Here is a 17060-nt window from a genome sequence, read left to right as displayed (position 1 = left end):
ATGACACACTGCAACCTTTCCTTCCTTAAGTTACTTTTGGTTTGTTTTATCAGAGCAACAGAAAGGAAGCTAGAACACAGCCTACAAATGGGTGGCCCCACCCTTGGTTTAGGTAGAGAAAGCTGAGCAGTAGGTGTGCATGCACCAGCCCCAACTGTGGATGTAACCAGCTGCTTCAAGTTCATTCTAGCTTCTCTAAAACAATGGACTGTATGGGGCTGGAGAAAAATAGCTCACAGTTAGAAGGACTTGTTGCTCTTCTAGAAATGCCAGGTTCAGTTTCCAGCACCCACATGGGGAGCAAAGAACAGTTTATAACTACAGTTCCTAGAGTATCCAGTGCCCTCTTCTGGCTTCCATGAGCACATACACAGTATATAAACATATGTGTATGCAAAATACTCATACACATAAAAGAAAAGCCAAACAATCTTTAAAAAAAAATAACAAGCCGGGCGGTGGTGGCGCACGCCTTTAATCCCAGCACTTGGGAGGCAGAGGCAGGCGGATCTCTGTGAGTTCGAGACCAGCCTGGTCTACAAGAGCTAGTTCCAGGACAGGCTCCAAAACCACAGAGAAACCCTGTCTCGAAAAACCAAAAAAAAAAAAAAAAAAAATAACAAATGGGGGCTGGAGAGATGGCTCAGAGGTTAAGAGCATTGTCTGCTCTTCCAAAGGTCCTGAGTTCAATTCCCAGCAACCACATGGTGGCTCACAACCATCTGCAATGGGGTCTGGTGCCCTCTTCTGGCCTGCAGGCATCCACACAGACAGAATATTGTATACATAATAAATAAATATTTTTTAAAAAATTAAAAAAAATTAAAAAAAATAAATGATGGACCAAAACCCGAGTTAAACTGATTACACTCTTACTCCCTCCATGTTGTTTTGTTGTGGCTATTTTAGCAACAGAAATGAAAGTAGTACAAACACTAGGAATCAACCTTACCCCGCCCTCGGGAACAGCTCCAGATTCGAATGGTCTGATCCTTGCTTCCCGTGGCTAAGTAGCCGCCTTTTGTGATGGGGGTTTCTGCTACAAGTTTCCCATTGGGAATGTCAGGCTCTTCTAGGAAAGAGATGGCAATTTTATTTTTAATTCACAATGAATAAGCACTTGTGACTTAAAAAGTTACTTCCCAAAACTCAGCTCTCACTGGGCGGTGGTGGCACACGCCTTTAATCCCAGCACTCGGGAGGCAGAGGCAGACGGATCTCTGTGAGTTTGAGACCAGCCTGGTCTACAAGAGCTAGTTCCAGGACAGGCTCCAAAACCATAGAGAAACCCTGTCTTGAAAAACAAAAAATAAAAAACCAAAACTCAGCTCTCCCTCTCCTAGTCTGATCTGTGAAGCTCAAGTTTTATGTATAATTCAGAAGTAGCAATTCTATACTTAGTTCTTTAGGTCTGAGGAGAACAAAGCCTCCTTCGATCGTCTCACCTGAGTTTTCCTCTTGGTTTACAGGTAAGCAGTCTTCACCAGACAGAGGACACCAGGCTATGGAGTGGATCTCATCATCATGACCTCGAAGCCTGTGAATGACTTCTCCCTTCTTACTGATGTCAATGATAACCACTATCCCATCCTTGTAGCTGAAAAATAAGTTAGAAATATCGCAGGGGCATGCAGATCACACCGCTAAGCCTTTCTGAGTTCTAACCCAGGCAGCACAACTTTCCTTTTCTTCTTTTCTGTCTTGTCAGATACCAACTCAAATCCTACGTATGCTTGACCTGAGACTCTAAATTCTACTCTTTTTTCTCAAGACTCCTTCCCGCTGTGCCCTACCTCCTTTTACATCTGTTTGTAAACCTCCAGGGCTGAGATTAACTCAAAAGACATGACTTTCTCCCATTCTCCACCCCTCCTCCCAGTACCCACTGGATTTACAGCTTGTCTGTATTGTCCCTGCTGTGAGAGGGGAAACAAATTAGTTAGAAATGTTATTAAAAAATAAAGACAGTTGGTTAATAAATTTTCTTCTCCTTTCTTTGAGAAAGCCTCAAGCATCCCAGACTGGCCATAAACCCACTATGTGACAAGGATGATCATAAACTTTTGCTCTTCTTGCATCTACCTCCTAGGGGCTGAGATCACAGGCACAAGTCAAAGCCCAGGACTGTGTACATGCTAGACAAGCACTTTACCACAAGTGATATTACTTTAGTATCCACGAGTGATACTACTTTCCAACTACAAACCTAACAAGAACTGTTACACTGTGTGGTGGTTTAAATAGAAATGGCCTGCATACACTCATGTGTTTGAATGCTTGGCCCATAGTGAATGGCACTATTAGGAGCTGTGGCCTTGGTGGAGGAAGTGTGTCACTGGGGTGGGCTTTGAGGCCTCAGATGCTCAAGTTACAACCTGTGTGGCATCTTTTCCTGTTGCCTCCATATCAAGGTGTAATACTCTCAGCTCCTTCTCCAGCCCCATGCCTGCCTGCACACTACCATGCTTCCTGCCATGAGGTGAATGGACTAAACCTCTGAACTGTAAGCCAGTCCCAATTACATGTTTTCTATGAATTGTGTAGTCATGGCGTTTCTTCACACCAACAGAAACCCTAAGACACACTGTATCCGAGAGCTGTATTTGTCCTAAGTGTTATTCTGCGAATTCAGAAGAAACTGAGAAGTTCTAGTAGCTTTTTAAAAAGTGAATTATTGAGGCTGGAGAGATGGCTCAGAGGTTAAGAGCACCGACTGCTCTTCCAGAGGACCCGAGTTCGATTCTCAGCACCCACATGGCAGCTCACAACTGTCTGAAAATGTAATTCCATGAGATCTGACACCTTCACACCAACGAACATAATAAAGTTAAATAAATAAATAAATAAAAGTTTAAAAAAAAGTGAATTATTTTGGACATATAGAAAGTATCTACTGGGGGCTGAAGAGATAGCTAGTGAAGAGCACTGGCTGCTCTTCCAAAGGATCTAAAGTCCCAGCATCCACAAGAAGGCTCAGCACCATCTGTCACTCATCCCAGAGGATCTGGTGCCCTCTTCTGGTTACTTAGGGCACTGTAAGCACATGATGTAAAAACATGCAGGTAAAATATCCAAACACGTTAAAAACAAACAAGCAAACAAACAAAAACCAACAATCAAACCTTAAACTATCAGTTCTCAACCTGTGGACCATGACCCTTTACACCCTTCACAGGATCGGTAAAACTATCAGAAAATATAGATATTTGCACTATGATTCGTAACAGTAGCAAAATTTAGTCATGAAATAGCAACAAAAATAATTTTATTGTTGGGGGTCACCACAACATGAGGAGCTGTATTAAAGGGTCACAGCATTATTAGGAAGGTTGAGAACCTCTGCCTTAAAGTACTACCCAGCTTAAGGGAAAAAAACACCACCAAACCAGTTTATATCACCTCCTACCAAATTCTGCTTTGCCTTCTGAGAGGGAACCAATGTTTCTGACTTGTGATCTAGCATCCCTAGCCTTTCTTATAAATATTCCCAAGTAAGACACAATTTTATTTTGTACATCCCAAAGCTTCACAAGTCTGTCCTGTTTGTGAGGTACATGTTAGGACACATGGATGCCTAGTTCAATTTGTAGTGCCAGACCCAAAGCAGAGTCATCTGACCCTCTGGAGTTAATGCCACATCCAAGGACAGTATAAGTGAGCCAAGAGAAAGGACACACTACTAACATTTGGAGAGTGACGGGAAAAATCAGATGGAAAGAGGGAAGAAAACATACTATTACGGTAAGAGGGGGAGTGGAGAAAAGTATGGCTCGAGAGATCACATGGCACCAGGGTTGCAGGCTTCCTCCGAGGACTGAGGCATACAAGGCAAGGAGAATGAAAAGCAGGACCATAAATCAAACCAAGTCATCTACAGATAGCATGGTACTTGGTACTCACCCAATGGCTACTAAATCTTCATGATGAGGCGAACAAGTAAGACAGAAAATGGTCCTGGGCTCCGGGAAGAAGTGCTGGCTGTCATTTCTGTTAAGCCAGTAACAGAACACAACTCCTTTTTCATCCCCAGACACTATTAAGTCCTTAACCGTCGGAGACCAATGCAGGGCTGATATTGTGTGCTTCAAACAAACCAAAACCAGGTAAGTCTCATCTGTCAGTACTGCACTGTAAACCAGCCTAACGTAAGGCACATTAAGAAATGTCTATAGCTACCTGTATAGTAATACGTTAAATCTAAAGTGAGAACTTTTTGTGTTTTTGAGACACAGTCTCAACTCTGGAGTCCAGAGGATGGCCTGGAACTCAGAGCAATCCTCCCGCCTCAGTCTCCTGAGTCATGCACCACCATGGGCTTTCTGGACACACACACTTTTATTTATGTGTGACTGAGCAAGTTCATGCCATTTGTTTGTATGCGGGGGCTGGAGTAGGGCGCTGAGTTGTGAGATACTGCACGTGGGTGATGGGAACCCAACTTGGATGCTTTGGGAGAGCGGGAAGCACTCTTAGCTGCTGAATCCTCTCTTGAGCCCCAAAGTTTTTTGTGCTGTGGGGAGCATGTGCCACAGCTGAGCACGTGGCAGTCAGAAGACTACTCATGGAGCCAGTACTCTCTGACTTTTACGTGGTTCCCAGAGATTAAATTATTCAGAGAGCTGGAGAGATGGCTCAGTGGCCAAGAGCATCCAGATGCGGTCAACAACCTTCAGTCACTTCGGTTTTCACCTCTTCTCATCAACACAGACACCAGGCACACAGGTAAACACTTATACACATACAACATAAAGTTAAACAAAATATCAAAACTCAGGTCGTCAGGCTTTCATGACAAGCTTTTTGACCTCAAAAGCCATTTTATCTGCCCAGGTGTTTATTTTATATAAACCTATTGGCCTGAAGGGATGGCTCAGCCAAAATATATAAACCTATCAACTGTTAGACTTTGTAGATCTTGCTATCTGTCACTGTTCCTCACCTGTTGTTGTTTCAGGAAAGCAGCCACAGATAAGAATTAGTGACACCAGGCGGTAGTGGACACGCCTTTAATCCCAGCACTCTGGAGGCAGAGGCAGGTGGATCTCTGTGAGCTTGTGGCCAGCCTGGTCTACAAGAGCTAGTTCCAGGACAGCTAGGGCTGTTACACAGAAAAAGAAAAACCTTGTCTCAAAAAACCAAAAAAAAAAAAAAAAAAAAAAAAAAAAAAAAAAAAAGAAAAAGAAAATTAGTGACTAGGGGCTAGAGAGATGGCTCAGTGGTTAAGGATGCTCTTCCAGAGGTACTGGGTTTGACTTCCAGAACACACATGGTAGCTCACAACTGTCTACAATGGGATCAGAATGCCCTCTTCTGGTGTGCAGACATATACACATAAAAACCACCAGTATACATAAAAAAGACTTAGTGACTACATGGATCCACACTTTAGTATTACTTTCAGAAATAGGTAGCATAGCTCACTTGTGGTCTGTCTGCACCACCCCCCACCTGTCTCTCTCTCAGACAGGAGCTTCCGCAGACCAGGCTGGCCTTGGAATCCAGTTCCCAAGTGCTAGAACTGTAGGTGTGCACCACCATGCCGGTTTATACAGTTCTAGGGCTCGAACCCAGGACGTTAGATCCCCTACTCAAACTGTTTTCTTAAAAAACAAAATGCATCTTAAAAGCAAGGCTTTGGAAGCCCTTCCAACACATCTAACAAATGAACACCGATTATTAACATTCCTTCGCATGGAGGAGGCATATTAAAACACTCTGCGGACTCGGGATGAACGTTACCTGATGGAATGAGTGCTCTGTCACCACTGCCTTGGTCTCTACATCCCAGATTTTCACAGTCCCATCATCGGAACTGGTGGCACAGAGGTGGTACTGTCCAGGGTGATGAGAAAAAGTGAAGCCGGATACTCTTTCAGTGTGTCCCACCAACTCTCCTACAACTGCAAGTGAAACCAGACTTGTTTAACTAAATCACTATCCAGACAACTCGCATGCAGCTGGATGAACAAGCGGTGACCGGGAGTCACTGTAACACAAGTGGAACAAAACCCTTCGGGCACTCACAACAGAAATGCCAGGTGCCAGAAGCCCGGGACTTCACACCGATTCATTTTCTTTGAACTTCAGTATTCTCATCTATGAAGCAATCTTCACATCCTCTGTTGGGCCAAGTTCACAGGCTGAGGACCAGGCTTAACTTAGTCCACAGGTGAACGTTAAAGCCATTTTTACCTAATCTTGCCATAGGTCATAAAGAATAGAATAAGCTGGTATTTCATAACGAAAAGGCATAATCAAACCCTGGTTTTTGTTTGCTTCGTTTTCTTTTGTGTCAAGATCTTGCTATGGCGCTCTGGCTGGCTTGGAATTCACTCATGTAGCCTAGGCTGGCTTTGAAAGTGCAGAAATCCTCCAACCACAGCCTCCCGAGTTGAAGGAATCACAGACAAGCCTCATCGCATCTGGCGCAAACTCTGCCTCACCCCATTCATCCAAACAGAAATCAGCATTCCGTTATTACGCAGCGGGAGTAGGGAACCGAGAACAGCCCCTACCCCAGGGGGCGTCCCAGGGGCCGGCGGGGCCTTGGCAAGGGAGGAAGCGCGGTAAACTCCGGGTCTTGCCTGGGCCAGCCCCTCCGAGCGTAATGGTCCCACGTGGGCGCTTGGTACGAGCCGGCGACCTACAAACCCCGCAAAGCACGGCAGGAAGGACCGCACCGGCCCGTGGGGGGGCTCACCTCGAAACGGGGGCGCCCCTGGGTTCGCGCCCGCGCTCGGGCCCACGCGGACGAGAAAGACGGAGGTCCGCGCAGCGAAGCCAAAGATGCCTCCGGGCGCCGCGTCGCTGCAGCGCGCGCAGTACCAGTTGGGTGACGGCGGCAGCGTCAGCGGTTCTGGTTTCATCTCCGCGGCCGCCGAGGCTCAAGCGAGCAGCTCCGGTGGTGTGGTTCGCAACCGCGGCGTGTAGCGGGAGGGGCGGTACCAAGGTGAACCCCGCCCCTGAAGCGGGCGCTACGGAGCGCGCCGAGGTCCAAGCCGCGCTGTAGTTCGCGTGCGCCACCTGGGACTGAATTCAGGGCCCTGAGGTTAAGCATTTTCCTTAATTAAGGGATTAGACCGGTGGAACCCGCCAACCAGCCTCTGCAATTTAGTCTTCAGGGCAGTTCAGTATCCCAATTTTTTTTTTAATTAAAAATTTTTTAAAGATACGTAGTGGCGTACTTTGCCAGTTTTGGGAGTGTCCCTCCACCCCCACCCCGACAGTGTTTCTCTGACAGTTGTAAGGATATATTTAACTAAATACTAAAAGAATGATTTGGAGCTCTGGCTAAATCCTAGCACTCAGGGAGCTGATGCAGGAGGATTGCCGTGAGCTCCAGGCCAAGCAGCCCGGGTTATCATGTGAGAGCCTGTTAAAATAAAATAAATCAGGTCGTCAGTGGACAGCTTGCGGGAGTTGGTTCCCTCCTTCCATGATGTGGGGTCTGCAGAAAGTTTCTCAACCAGCTGAGCCATTTCACTGCCTCCGTTTGCTTTTTTTGTTTTATTTTGAGACAGTCTCACTATGCAGCTCTGACTAGCCAGGAACTTGCTTTGTAGACCAGACTGGCATTGAACTCACAGAAATGCTCCTGCCTCTGCCATCCTGAGTGCTGGGATTAAAGGTGTGTGCCACCATGCCTGGCAATTTGGTTTTTGAGTTTTCTCAATAATGTTCACAAACTTTTGTGTAAGGAGAGTGATGCCCCCCCCTTTCTTTCTTGATAGGGTGTCATAGTTCTGGAAGGCCTGGAATTTGCAGTCCAGTGTGCCTTTGAACTTGTGATCATCCCACTTCAGCCTCTCCTATGCTGCGATTACAAACATGCGCCACCAAGCCAGGCTTCTTTTCTTTTGAGACAGAGCCTGGCTTGTGTGGCTTGTGTATCACAGCGTGTCCTTGCGCTCCCAACTCTTTAACACCAGTCTCTTATGCGCTGATGTTGCAGTCATTTCCAAGAAGAACAATGAGGTCCACTGCAGAGACAGTTTGTGGAACCAGCCCAGCCCGCTTCCATTTTAGGCTTAATTGTAAAGAGAAACTAGGTTCATTCCTGTTTATGATTAAACCTCTGTTTCTCAAGGGTTGGGCTATGCCCCACCTGTAACCTTGACTACAGGTGGTTGTGTACCGCCTGTTACAAGAAAGGCCGTCCATCCATGCCTTTGTTTCAAAACCATCTTGCAATTCTTTGTTGCAAGAGGTTGTTATGGCTACCTTGTTACAGGCACCTTGCTATCATATCTTTGGTTCAGGAGTTTGTCATGACTAACTTATGTTTATATTCTGCTCCTATAACCCCACCTTATTTTGCTTGCCAACTCCCCCATTTGGAAGCTCTCTACCCCTGAACTAAAAAACCCTTGTCTTCCTCAGATCCAGTGCCGACCTCTCGAACCCTGTCTTAGGGGGAGGCAGCTCATGTACATGAATTTAAAGAGCTTTCTTTAATTAATTGCTTGCTTAATTAATTTGGCCACGATGATTTGGGTCGCTGGTCTTTCTCTTTGTATTTTTGGACTCGAATCTTTGGGATGAACAGGTTTTCCTGTTCTTTCAGGCTGTTTATGGGTGAGACTACAATTTTTCTGAATCCAGGTGAATTTCCGGAAATCCACCGATTTTCCGTCTTTATGAGGTCATTCATTCTAAAGCAAGGTTGGTGTGACCAGACTTTTCGCCTGAACCACGCATTCTAGGTCTCCACGACAACGCATTCAGAATTTCCGGGTTGGCGTGGGCCTCCTATTGCGCATGCGTGCTGCCAGCCGGCATTTGAACTCAGTGGCTTCCGTAGGGCCAGCATGGCGGCCACTGTGCTGCGAGAGTTGGGTAAGACTTAAGGCTTTCCTAGAACTTGGGAACGGGGAGACTGTGAGAATCAGAGCTGACAGCGCGTATTCATGTTGTAGGTGCACTGTGGATACCTAACCTGAGGATCTGGGCAACGCAGACGCTGCGGTAAGTCTCGCGCCACGGAGATTCTAGCGGCCCTGGCTGCGCCGCGTCCTCGTTCCTCACTGGGCGCTGGTGTGCGGGGCTGTGCGTTAGGCCTCGGGTGGGAGAGCTGCACGGCCCGAGACGGTGAAGATTGTTGCCGCCGAGGCTTCGCTCAGTGTTTTCTGAACATCCTCTCCCTATTTTCTGGCCACAATTCTGTTCTTCCACGTCGTGTGGTATACCAACAAACATTCCTAGTTACTTCTTTGGTTACTTGCGTGGGCAAGGACTGTTTGGAGACTCGAAGTTTGCCTGACATTGTGCCGAACGCGCTCTCGATGTTGTCTCTCAGCGCCTCGGGCAAATGGAGTTTGACCCTTTTGCCACCATCGCCCGGCTTAGCTCTGGCTTCTTATTAGCTGGCTCTTACACCCAAATCAACCCATCTCCATAATTTGTTTATCGCCACATGGCTGTGACTTACCAGATAAGGTTCCATTTGGGGCTACCTGGCTTCTCCCTGACTCTCTGCCTTCTTCCTCCCAGCATTCAGTTCAGTCTTCCCTACCTACTTTATTCTGCCTTATCACTGCCCGGCAACAAATAGGTCTTTTAAAAAAATTATCAAGCCGGGCGGTGGTGGCGCACGCCTTTAATCCCAGTACTCGGGAGGCAGAGGCAGGCGGATCTCTGTGAGTTCGAGACCAGCCTGGTCTACAGAGCTAGTTCCAGGACAGGCTCCAAAGCCACAGAGAAACCCTGTCTCGAAAAACCAAAAAAAAAAAAAAAAAATTATCGGCATTCACTGGTCAGGGCAAAGAGTGTAGGTTAATACCTATACCATTTGACTTACACAAGCTGCAAGCTCTCCTCTTAGCCTCCAATTAAACTAGCTTCTGTTAATGAACTTCCAGTGGTGAGCCTAAAGTTGCCCAAATGGTGGTGATGTGGCTTCCAAAACTGCAGCAAAGTTCCAAGTTTTGATCATTTTACAGACTTCTTTCTTTTCAGAGTTTTACCCCAATCGTGTATCCACACAAGTGCTTCTCTTGACATTTCTCGAAGATGGGAGAAGAAGAATAATATTGTTTACCCACCACAACTGCCTGGTGAACCTCGGAGACCAGCAGTAAGTTTATGGGTAGAAATAATCTCTTAATTTTTTTTTTCCTTTTGAGTTAGGTTGGTATTGAATTCAACACTTAGCCCAGGTTGGCTTTGAACTCACAGAGATCTGCCTGTCTCTGCTTCCCAAGTGCTGGAATTTAAGGTGTGCACCACTTAGCCCTGCCTGTCCAGTACTCGTGTTCTTATGTGTCCAGAGTGAGTTTTTGTTCCATGTTAAAGGGAAATTGCGCAACAATGTACATGTTGTAATTAATTGACGTAAGCCCACCAGATTGCCTGTATCTTAGATCGCCAGTGCTGTTGCTTATTTGCTTGTCTTTACTCCATCTCCTCCGAGCCGACCTGAGTTCTTGAGATGCTGATTTTTCACTGCCTGAGGCTTTTTGGTGACGTTTTAATTTTCTGGTTGCTTTTTTTTTTTTTTGAGACAGCATCTATGCAGCACTGGCTATTTTTCACTTTATAGTTCAGGTTAGACTCAAGCTCACAGAGACCGCCTGCCTCTTCATCCTGGGTGCTGGGATTAACGTGCACCACCACCACCCTGCTGATAGTTTACATGGTAGTGAAGCATGATGAGTTGGCATGAGTTGCCTAAGCCATTGTGTATTTGAATAGAGACACAATTACTGTTTTGTTTTTTTAATATATAAACCTTTGAACCTCAGGTTTGTATTGAATCATTGGATGCCTAACAAAGATGTATCTTACTTTTAGCTGCTCAGTAATAAAATTGTTATTTTACATATGTCAACAGCCAGAGATTATTCTGATCTGAGATGTAAAACAGCCTGCAACTTTAAGTGGGTTTGTGGTGGCCTGCATATACATCTGCTGAGGATTACCACATACGGTGTAAGCAGTTTCAGGGCTCAAGCCCAGGACTTTGTAAACAATTCTTACAGCTGAGCTCCAGCTATCTAATTAAAAAAATAGGGCTGGAGAGATGGCTCAGTGGTTAAGAGCATTGCCTGCTCTTCCAAAGGTCCTGAGTTCAATTCCCGGCAACCACATGGTGGCTCACAACCATCTGTAAAGAGGTCTGGCGCCCTCTTCTGGCCTTCAGGCATACAGACAGAATATTGTATACATAATAAATAAATAAATAAATATTTAAAAAAAATAGTTAAAAATATATATTTTGATTTTTTTTTTGAGTGGTAATAGGGCTAATAGTTGGAAGAAGGTGGATTTTCGAGTCTTTGAGGAAGTTTGGGAGTGTCTTAGTATTTTTACTGCTGTGAAGAGACACCATGGCCATGGCATCTCTTATAAAGAAAAACATCTAATTGGGACTGGCTTACAGGTTCAGATGTTTAATCTGCTATCATTATGTTGGAAGCATGCTGGCATGCAGGAAGGCATGATACTGCAGAGATAGTTGAAAGTGCTACATACGGATGGGCAGGCAGCAGAAAGAGCGAAAGCCACTGGGCCTGGCTTGAATTTCTGAAAGCTCAAAGACCACCCCCAGTGATGCACTTCCTCCAACAAGACCACACCTACTCTAACAAGCCCACACATCCTAATCCTTTCAAATAATACCACTCCCTGTGAGTTTGTGGGGGCCATTTTCATTCAGACCGTCATAAAAGGCACCCATGTTGGACTTAGATTTCTCCTATGCCTGGCTTTTCCCTCTTCTTGCAGGCTTTCGGGTATTGAGCAAACCACTTGGTTTGTCAGTTTCAGTTTAGAAAAGGTTTATAAGATTCCTCTCCCCACTCAACTTACTAAAAACTGTGAGTTGCTCAGTAGTTACTTGGTGAAAGAATTATAGTTTCTGTTTCTTCCTTACTAATTTTTTAACATGAGACTTTGAAATAAAGCAAATTTTGTATATAAAAAAAGAATCTCTGGAGTCTTTGTAGTGCTTTGTTTTCTTTCCTGTGACAACAGTGTTGTCATTGGGCATAGAGTATGGGAACTAAAAGTTACATCTCTTTGATAAACCTGTTACAACATGTCTTTCTTTTTTCCTACTTGCAAGGAAATTTACCATTGTAGGAGACAAATAAAATACAGCAAGGACAAGATGTGGTATCTGGCAAAACTGGTAAGCTAACATGACTCCTCCCATGTAATGCCCAGGAAAAGAAACTGTGTGTTCCCTCTGAAGTTCTCTCTGAAGAACATGAGCATTAGTAGCCGAAATTTTCCAAAGAGCAGGGAGTGTCATTGTGTGTTCAGTGACCAGCGGGTCATTGAGAGAGACACTGAATCACAGTGGAAGTAGACACTGAAACAAGGGCAGCAGAAGCACCCACAGCCAGAGGACCTAGGGCACGTGCATGAGACAGGGTTTCTCTGTAGCTTTGGAGCCTGTCCTGGAACTTGTTCTATAGACCAGGCTGGCCTCGAACTCACAGAGATCCGCCTGCCTCTGCCTCCCATGTGCTGGGATTAAAGGCATGTGCCACCACCGCCTGGCTGTGACACAGTTCTTAAGTGGTGTTTTGGTGAAGGAGGGAGAGAGGAGAGAACCCAGGATACTTCTTGTTCACCTTGTACAAACAGACCTAACCTCATGATACTGTTGGTTCTTGCTGAGGAGAGAGAGAACTGCAGCAATACAGAAGCATTTAGTGCTCGTGAGGAGGAGGAGTGTGATCTCTCAGTCGGGTCTGCCTTAATAGTTCTGAAACTGCTGTACATAAAACTTGATTTTGTGCTTGCAGAATGTAAGTTTGATTTTAACTAAAAGATAGGATCCCTTTCAATTTTTTTCTTTCTTTTTGTTCTATTTTGCTTGGATTTAACGCACAGTTTCTAGAATTCTAGCTGTTAGTGTAAGGTTCTTATTGCTTTTGAGAAGTTTGTTCATTTGTCTTCCCCTTAGATACGAGGCATGTCCATCGATCAGGCTTTGGCTCAGTTGGAGTTCAATGACAAAAAGGGGGCTCAAATAATAAAAGAGGTAAGACTTGGTTGGGAGGGATGGGCATGCTGCCATCTTTAAGCCTAAACCCTTTATTCCTAAGATTTGTGGTGTAAATGTATTTTTCATGAGATACAGATTTATGGCTTCTGGTTTTCCTAAGTCCCTTAAGTCCCTCATTCCTGAGAAATAGATGCTTTACATACATTTTTCCTCGGATGCCTTTATATGAACCAGACTTATTGTTGTTGATAAAATAATTAGAAGTCGGGCTGGAGAGATGGCTCAGCCGTTAAAGGCTAGGCTCACAACCAAAAATATAAAATAATTAGAAGTCTTTTTGAAAAATGACTTGGGCCTTATTTAGAGTGGTGTTAAAGATTAAACTTAGGACTGACCATATGCTAGGGATATAATCCACCACTAAACTGCACTTCCAACCCCAAACTTGTTATAGTTTTTGCTTTTCACAAGAGTCTATTTTGAGGGGTGGGGAGCCAACTTCTACAATGAGAATTTATGATTTTGTATAAGCAGTTGGTCAGAAGAAGCCCTGGCGTGGCACTCAGCAGACTCAGAAGCTTGTTGTCTCTGCTGCTTCTTTTCTGGTCATTGGTTTGTATTTGTACATAGCTCTAGGGTCTCCAACGCCTCACAAAGCACAGTACTGATGTGCTAGGCACATGGTGTTCCGTTTTTAGAAGGCCTGAGTCCCTGACTCAGATTCAATGTTCCTTCCAACGGTGTGGCCTCCAAGCCTCAGCAGGGCGCTGGGCCCTACATTAGTTTTGAGGAAGGGATGCTCATTGTTCCCTTTTCCTTGGTGCATCCAGCATTTGATGCCTTTAAAAACTTCACTGTGTGGGGGCTGGAGAGATGGCTCAGTGGTTAAGAGCAGTGTCTGCTCTTCCAGAGGTCCTGAGTTCAACCACATGGTGGCTCACAACCATCTGTAATGAGGTCTGGTGCCCTCTTCTGGCCTGCAGACGTACACACAGACAGAATATTGTATGCATAATAAATAAATAAATATTTTTAAAAAAAAAAAAAACTTCACTGTGACTGGGAATGGTGGTGCATGCCTCTAATTCCAGCACTCTTGGGAGCAAGAGGCATGTCAATCTCTGTGAGTTCCAGGACAGCCAGAGCTAGAGTATACTCTTGTCTAAAAAAACAAGACAAAGCCTGGCAGTAGTGATGCACACCTTTAATCCCAGCTCTCAGGAGGCAGAGACAGGTGGATCTCTGTGAGTTCAAGGCTAGCCTGGTCTACAAGAGCTAGTTCCAGGATAGGCTCCAAGGCTACGGAGAAACCCTGTATCGAAAAACCAAAAAAAGAAAAACTACCAATAAATAAAAAAAAGTTTGCTGTGAAGTGAAGCTTTGATTAGGCACATTTTAGACATAATAAAAGATGAGGGACTGGAGCGATGGCTCAGCAGTTAAAAGCACTGGCTGCTCTTCCAGAGGCCCTGAGTTCCATTCCCAGCAACCACATGGTGACTCACAAGCATCTGTAATGAGATCTAGTGCCCTCTGGCACACATGCAGGCAGATCACTGTATGTAATAAATAAACCTTTAAAAAAAAAGATGAGATATTTCATCTCACTTTAGTTCAGAATCAGCTATATGAACAGGCCTTTCTTGTTGTTCAAGGTACTCTTAGAAGCACAAGACATGGCAGTGAGAGACCATAATGTGGAATTCAGATCCAACTTATATATAGGTAAGAATTCTTCTATCTTTAGCATCAGGGATGTCTTTGACTTGATGCCGAGTTTGGTGAAAATGGTCTTTGATGTCTGAATACTTAGGCCAATTGCTTGCTCTGGTAAGGACTTTCTTTAGCCCGTAGCACTGCAGCGTTAATTTGTCACGAGTGACAGATGTACTAGCTTCTAGCTGCCTGTTCATAATGGGACTGAGGGCGTGGGTTCTCTCATCAGTGCTTAGTACACAAGGATTTTAGAACTGGCTCATGCTGCTACCCTTTAGCCACAATAAAACTGAGAATGACCACAAATTATCTAAAAGATGGATTAATTATTGGTTGGGGTGCACACACCTTTAGTACCAGTACCCAAGAGGTAGAGGTAGAGGCAGGCGACTCTCCGTGAGTTCAAGGCCAGCCTGGTCTACATGGTGAGTCCAGGACCACTAGATCTACACAGAGAGACTATCTCAGGGTAGGGGTAGTTGTTGGGGGGAGGTGACTAAAGGATTGCATGTAAACTATAAGGGTCTTTTTTATAATGTGCCTCTGCCATGAGAGTGACTGAGCCTTCTAGTCATCAGGATGGAGGACCTGCTGATCTATAAGAGAGAGAGAAACACAGACGGACCAAAACCACTGAATCATCCAATCAGTGAGCAAGCAAATGAATTACACAGTTCTTAAGAAAAAATATAAACTACATGACCAAAAGTTCAATATCCTCAGCCAGAGTGGCAGTGGGAACCTTAAAACTTTCCTGGTAGGAATATAAACTAGTACAGCCACTGAGGAAATCAATATGAAGAGCTCTCAAAAGCTAGAACAGACCAACCACATGATGTAGCCTCAGCACCCCACAGCACACATCCAAAGGACTTAGTCAGCTTACTATAGACACTTGTACACCTGTGTTCACTGGGGCACTGTTCAGAGTATCCAAGCTATGTACATATGCACATGCACCATAGCTTGCCTGTGGAGGTCAGAAGACAGTTTCGTGGAATCATATCTCTTTGACCTTTATGTGGATTCCAAGGGCAAACTTGGGTTGTCGGCTCTCATGGCAGGAGCTTTACATTCTGAGCCATTTTACCAGCCCCATTCTTGCCTTTCTTATCTGTGTGTTAGGGAATGGAATTTTCTTTCACTTATAGGCCTGTATAGAGTCTGTTTCCCTATGCTTGACTCTCATGTCCTCTTTGTTTGTGTGCCTCTTAAACGTGGTTAGTGTCAGTGTGCCCCTGTTGTCTTCCTAAACAAGCTGAGTTCAGGAACAGGATGTGTTTACTGCTCTCTTACAGGAACAGGGATGGAGGTGATTCTGGTCTCAGGTCAAGTTTCAGAGACATCTCTACCATCCCATCAGTCTATGCCACGTTAGTCAGATTTGTTTAATTCACGAAACTTGCATTAATTGAAGGTGTTACCATATTTTCTGTCTTCCTCCAACATAAACTGTGTGGCGGCAGGGTTCATGCTTCACCTTCTACCTCCTACCTTCACCTTCACTCCTACTTAGTGCTCAGGAGACTCGTGGCTGGGACGAGCGTGTTCTAGCCAACCGGCAAGCTCCTGCTTCTTAGGATCTAGTGAGAGATGGGTCTGGACTTGCTTAGCTGTGTAGATGCAGTCCTATGGATAGCAGACATGTCCATAATTCTCTCTTTCTTTTCTCTATAGCTGAGTCTACCTCAGGAAGAGGCCAATGCCTGAAGCGCCTCCGTTACCATGGCCGAGGTCGCTTTGGTATCATGGAGAAGGTCTATTGCCACTATTTTGTGAAGCTGGTGGAAGGACCCCCACCCCTACCCGAAGCACCCAAGACAACAGTTGATCATGCCAAAGAGTATATTCAGCAACTTCGAAGCCGGACTATCATCCACACTCTGTGATGGTCATTCTGGCTCCACAGTGTATATAGCTTATGTTTATTTTAAACAGTAAAAACAAGTGGTTTTTATGCTTTGTCATTGAATTTTTGAAGTGCAGTATGTAACTGCAAGGTTTTTTTTTGTGAGTGTGTGGGAGTTTATATACATGTGTGTGGATGTGCATATCCGGGTGTGCATGTGCAGAGGCCAGAGGATAATGTTTTTGTTTCATTTTTCAAGGTAAAGAGGATTTGAACCAACCTTAGCATTGCATTCTAAAACCAGACAGTAGGTGGCGCTCTCATAGCAGAAATTAATATCAAAGTAGTAGTGCCTGGCCCTCATAGATCCCTTTCCCCCTCCCCCTCTCTTCCTCCCTCTTTCTCTGTCCCCCCCACCCCTGTGAAGAGTGACATTAGTATCTTGATATGATTGCTTCATCTGTACATTACTCCTTATAGTAGAAACAGTTGAACCAAAATCCTCAATTCCAAGCTTATTTCTTTATTTACTTATTTTTTAAA

The 17060-nt window shown here is 44.9% G+C and overlaps 2 protein-coding genes across 8 annotated transcripts in view; one reads left to right on the top strand and one right to left on the bottom strand.

The window, feature by feature from the left end:
• Gemin5 (gem nuclear organelle associated protein 5) overlaps positions 1 to 6964 on the bottom strand; it is a 47654-nt gene extending 40690 nt beyond the window's left edge. For 4 of the 7 annotated variants that reach the window (XM_075992517.1, XM_075992518.1, XM_075992519.1 and 1 more), the window contains exons 1-5: positions 6701 to 6964; positions 5740 to 5900; positions 3901 to 4082; positions 1446 to 1597; positions 953 to 1072 (exon numbers count right to left, since the gene is read on the bottom strand). In XM_075992517.1, coding sequence (XP_075848632.1) covers positions 953 to 1072; positions 1446 to 1597; positions 3901 to 4082; positions 5740 to 5900; positions 6701 to 6866 — 781 coding nt within the window. In that variant the 5' untranslated portion in view covers positions 6867 to 6964. The remainder of the gene's footprint in view (positions 1 to 952; positions 1073 to 1445; positions 1598 to 3900; positions 4083 to 5739; positions 5901 to 6700) is intronic. The other 3 variants (XM_075992520.1, XM_075992523.1, XM_075992524.1) reach the window with 1 other exon arrangement.
• A 1762-nt stretch (positions 6965 to 8726) lies between these two features.
• Positions 8727 to 16631, top strand: Mrpl22 (mitochondrial ribosomal protein L22). The gene is made up of 7 exons (XM_075992525.1): positions 8727 to 8835; positions 8916 to 8964; positions 9955 to 10072; positions 12062 to 12127; positions 12911 to 12988; positions 14608 to 14677; positions 16346 to 16631. Exons 1-7 carry the CDS (start codon positions 8808 to 8810, stop codon positions 16555 to 16557), a joined length of 621 nt encoding a protein of 206 aa, XP_075848640.1. The 5' UTR covers positions 8727 to 8807; the 3' UTR covers positions 16558 to 16631.
• The last annotated feature ends 429 nt before the right edge of the window (positions 16632 to 17060 follow it).

This window comes from Microtus pennsylvanicus, chromosome 11, assembly GCF_037038515.1.
Source record: "Microtus pennsylvanicus isolate mMicPen1 chromosome 11, mMicPen1.hap1, whole genome shotgun sequence".
NCBI lineage: Eukaryota > Metazoa > Chordata > Mammalia > Rodentia > Cricetidae > Microtus > Microtus pennsylvanicus.
The sequence above is the reverse complement of the archived record's forward strand: the minus strand, read 5'-3'. Positions and strand labels throughout refer to the sequence as shown.

Bases quoted from the DNA above. Each gene is read 5' to 3' on its own strand.
- Mrpl22 (XM_075992525.1), top strand. From the start codon at position 8,808: ATGGCGGCCACTGTGCTGCGAGAGTTGG. The intron at 8,836-8,915 runs GTAAGACTTAAG...TTCATGTTGTAG, and splicing joins CACTGTGCTGCGAGAGTTGG to GTGCACTGTGGATACCTAAC. The intron at 14,678-16,345 runs GTAAGAATTCTT...TTTTCTCTATAG, and splicing joins CAGATCCAACTTATATATAG to CTGAGTCTACCTCAGGAAGA.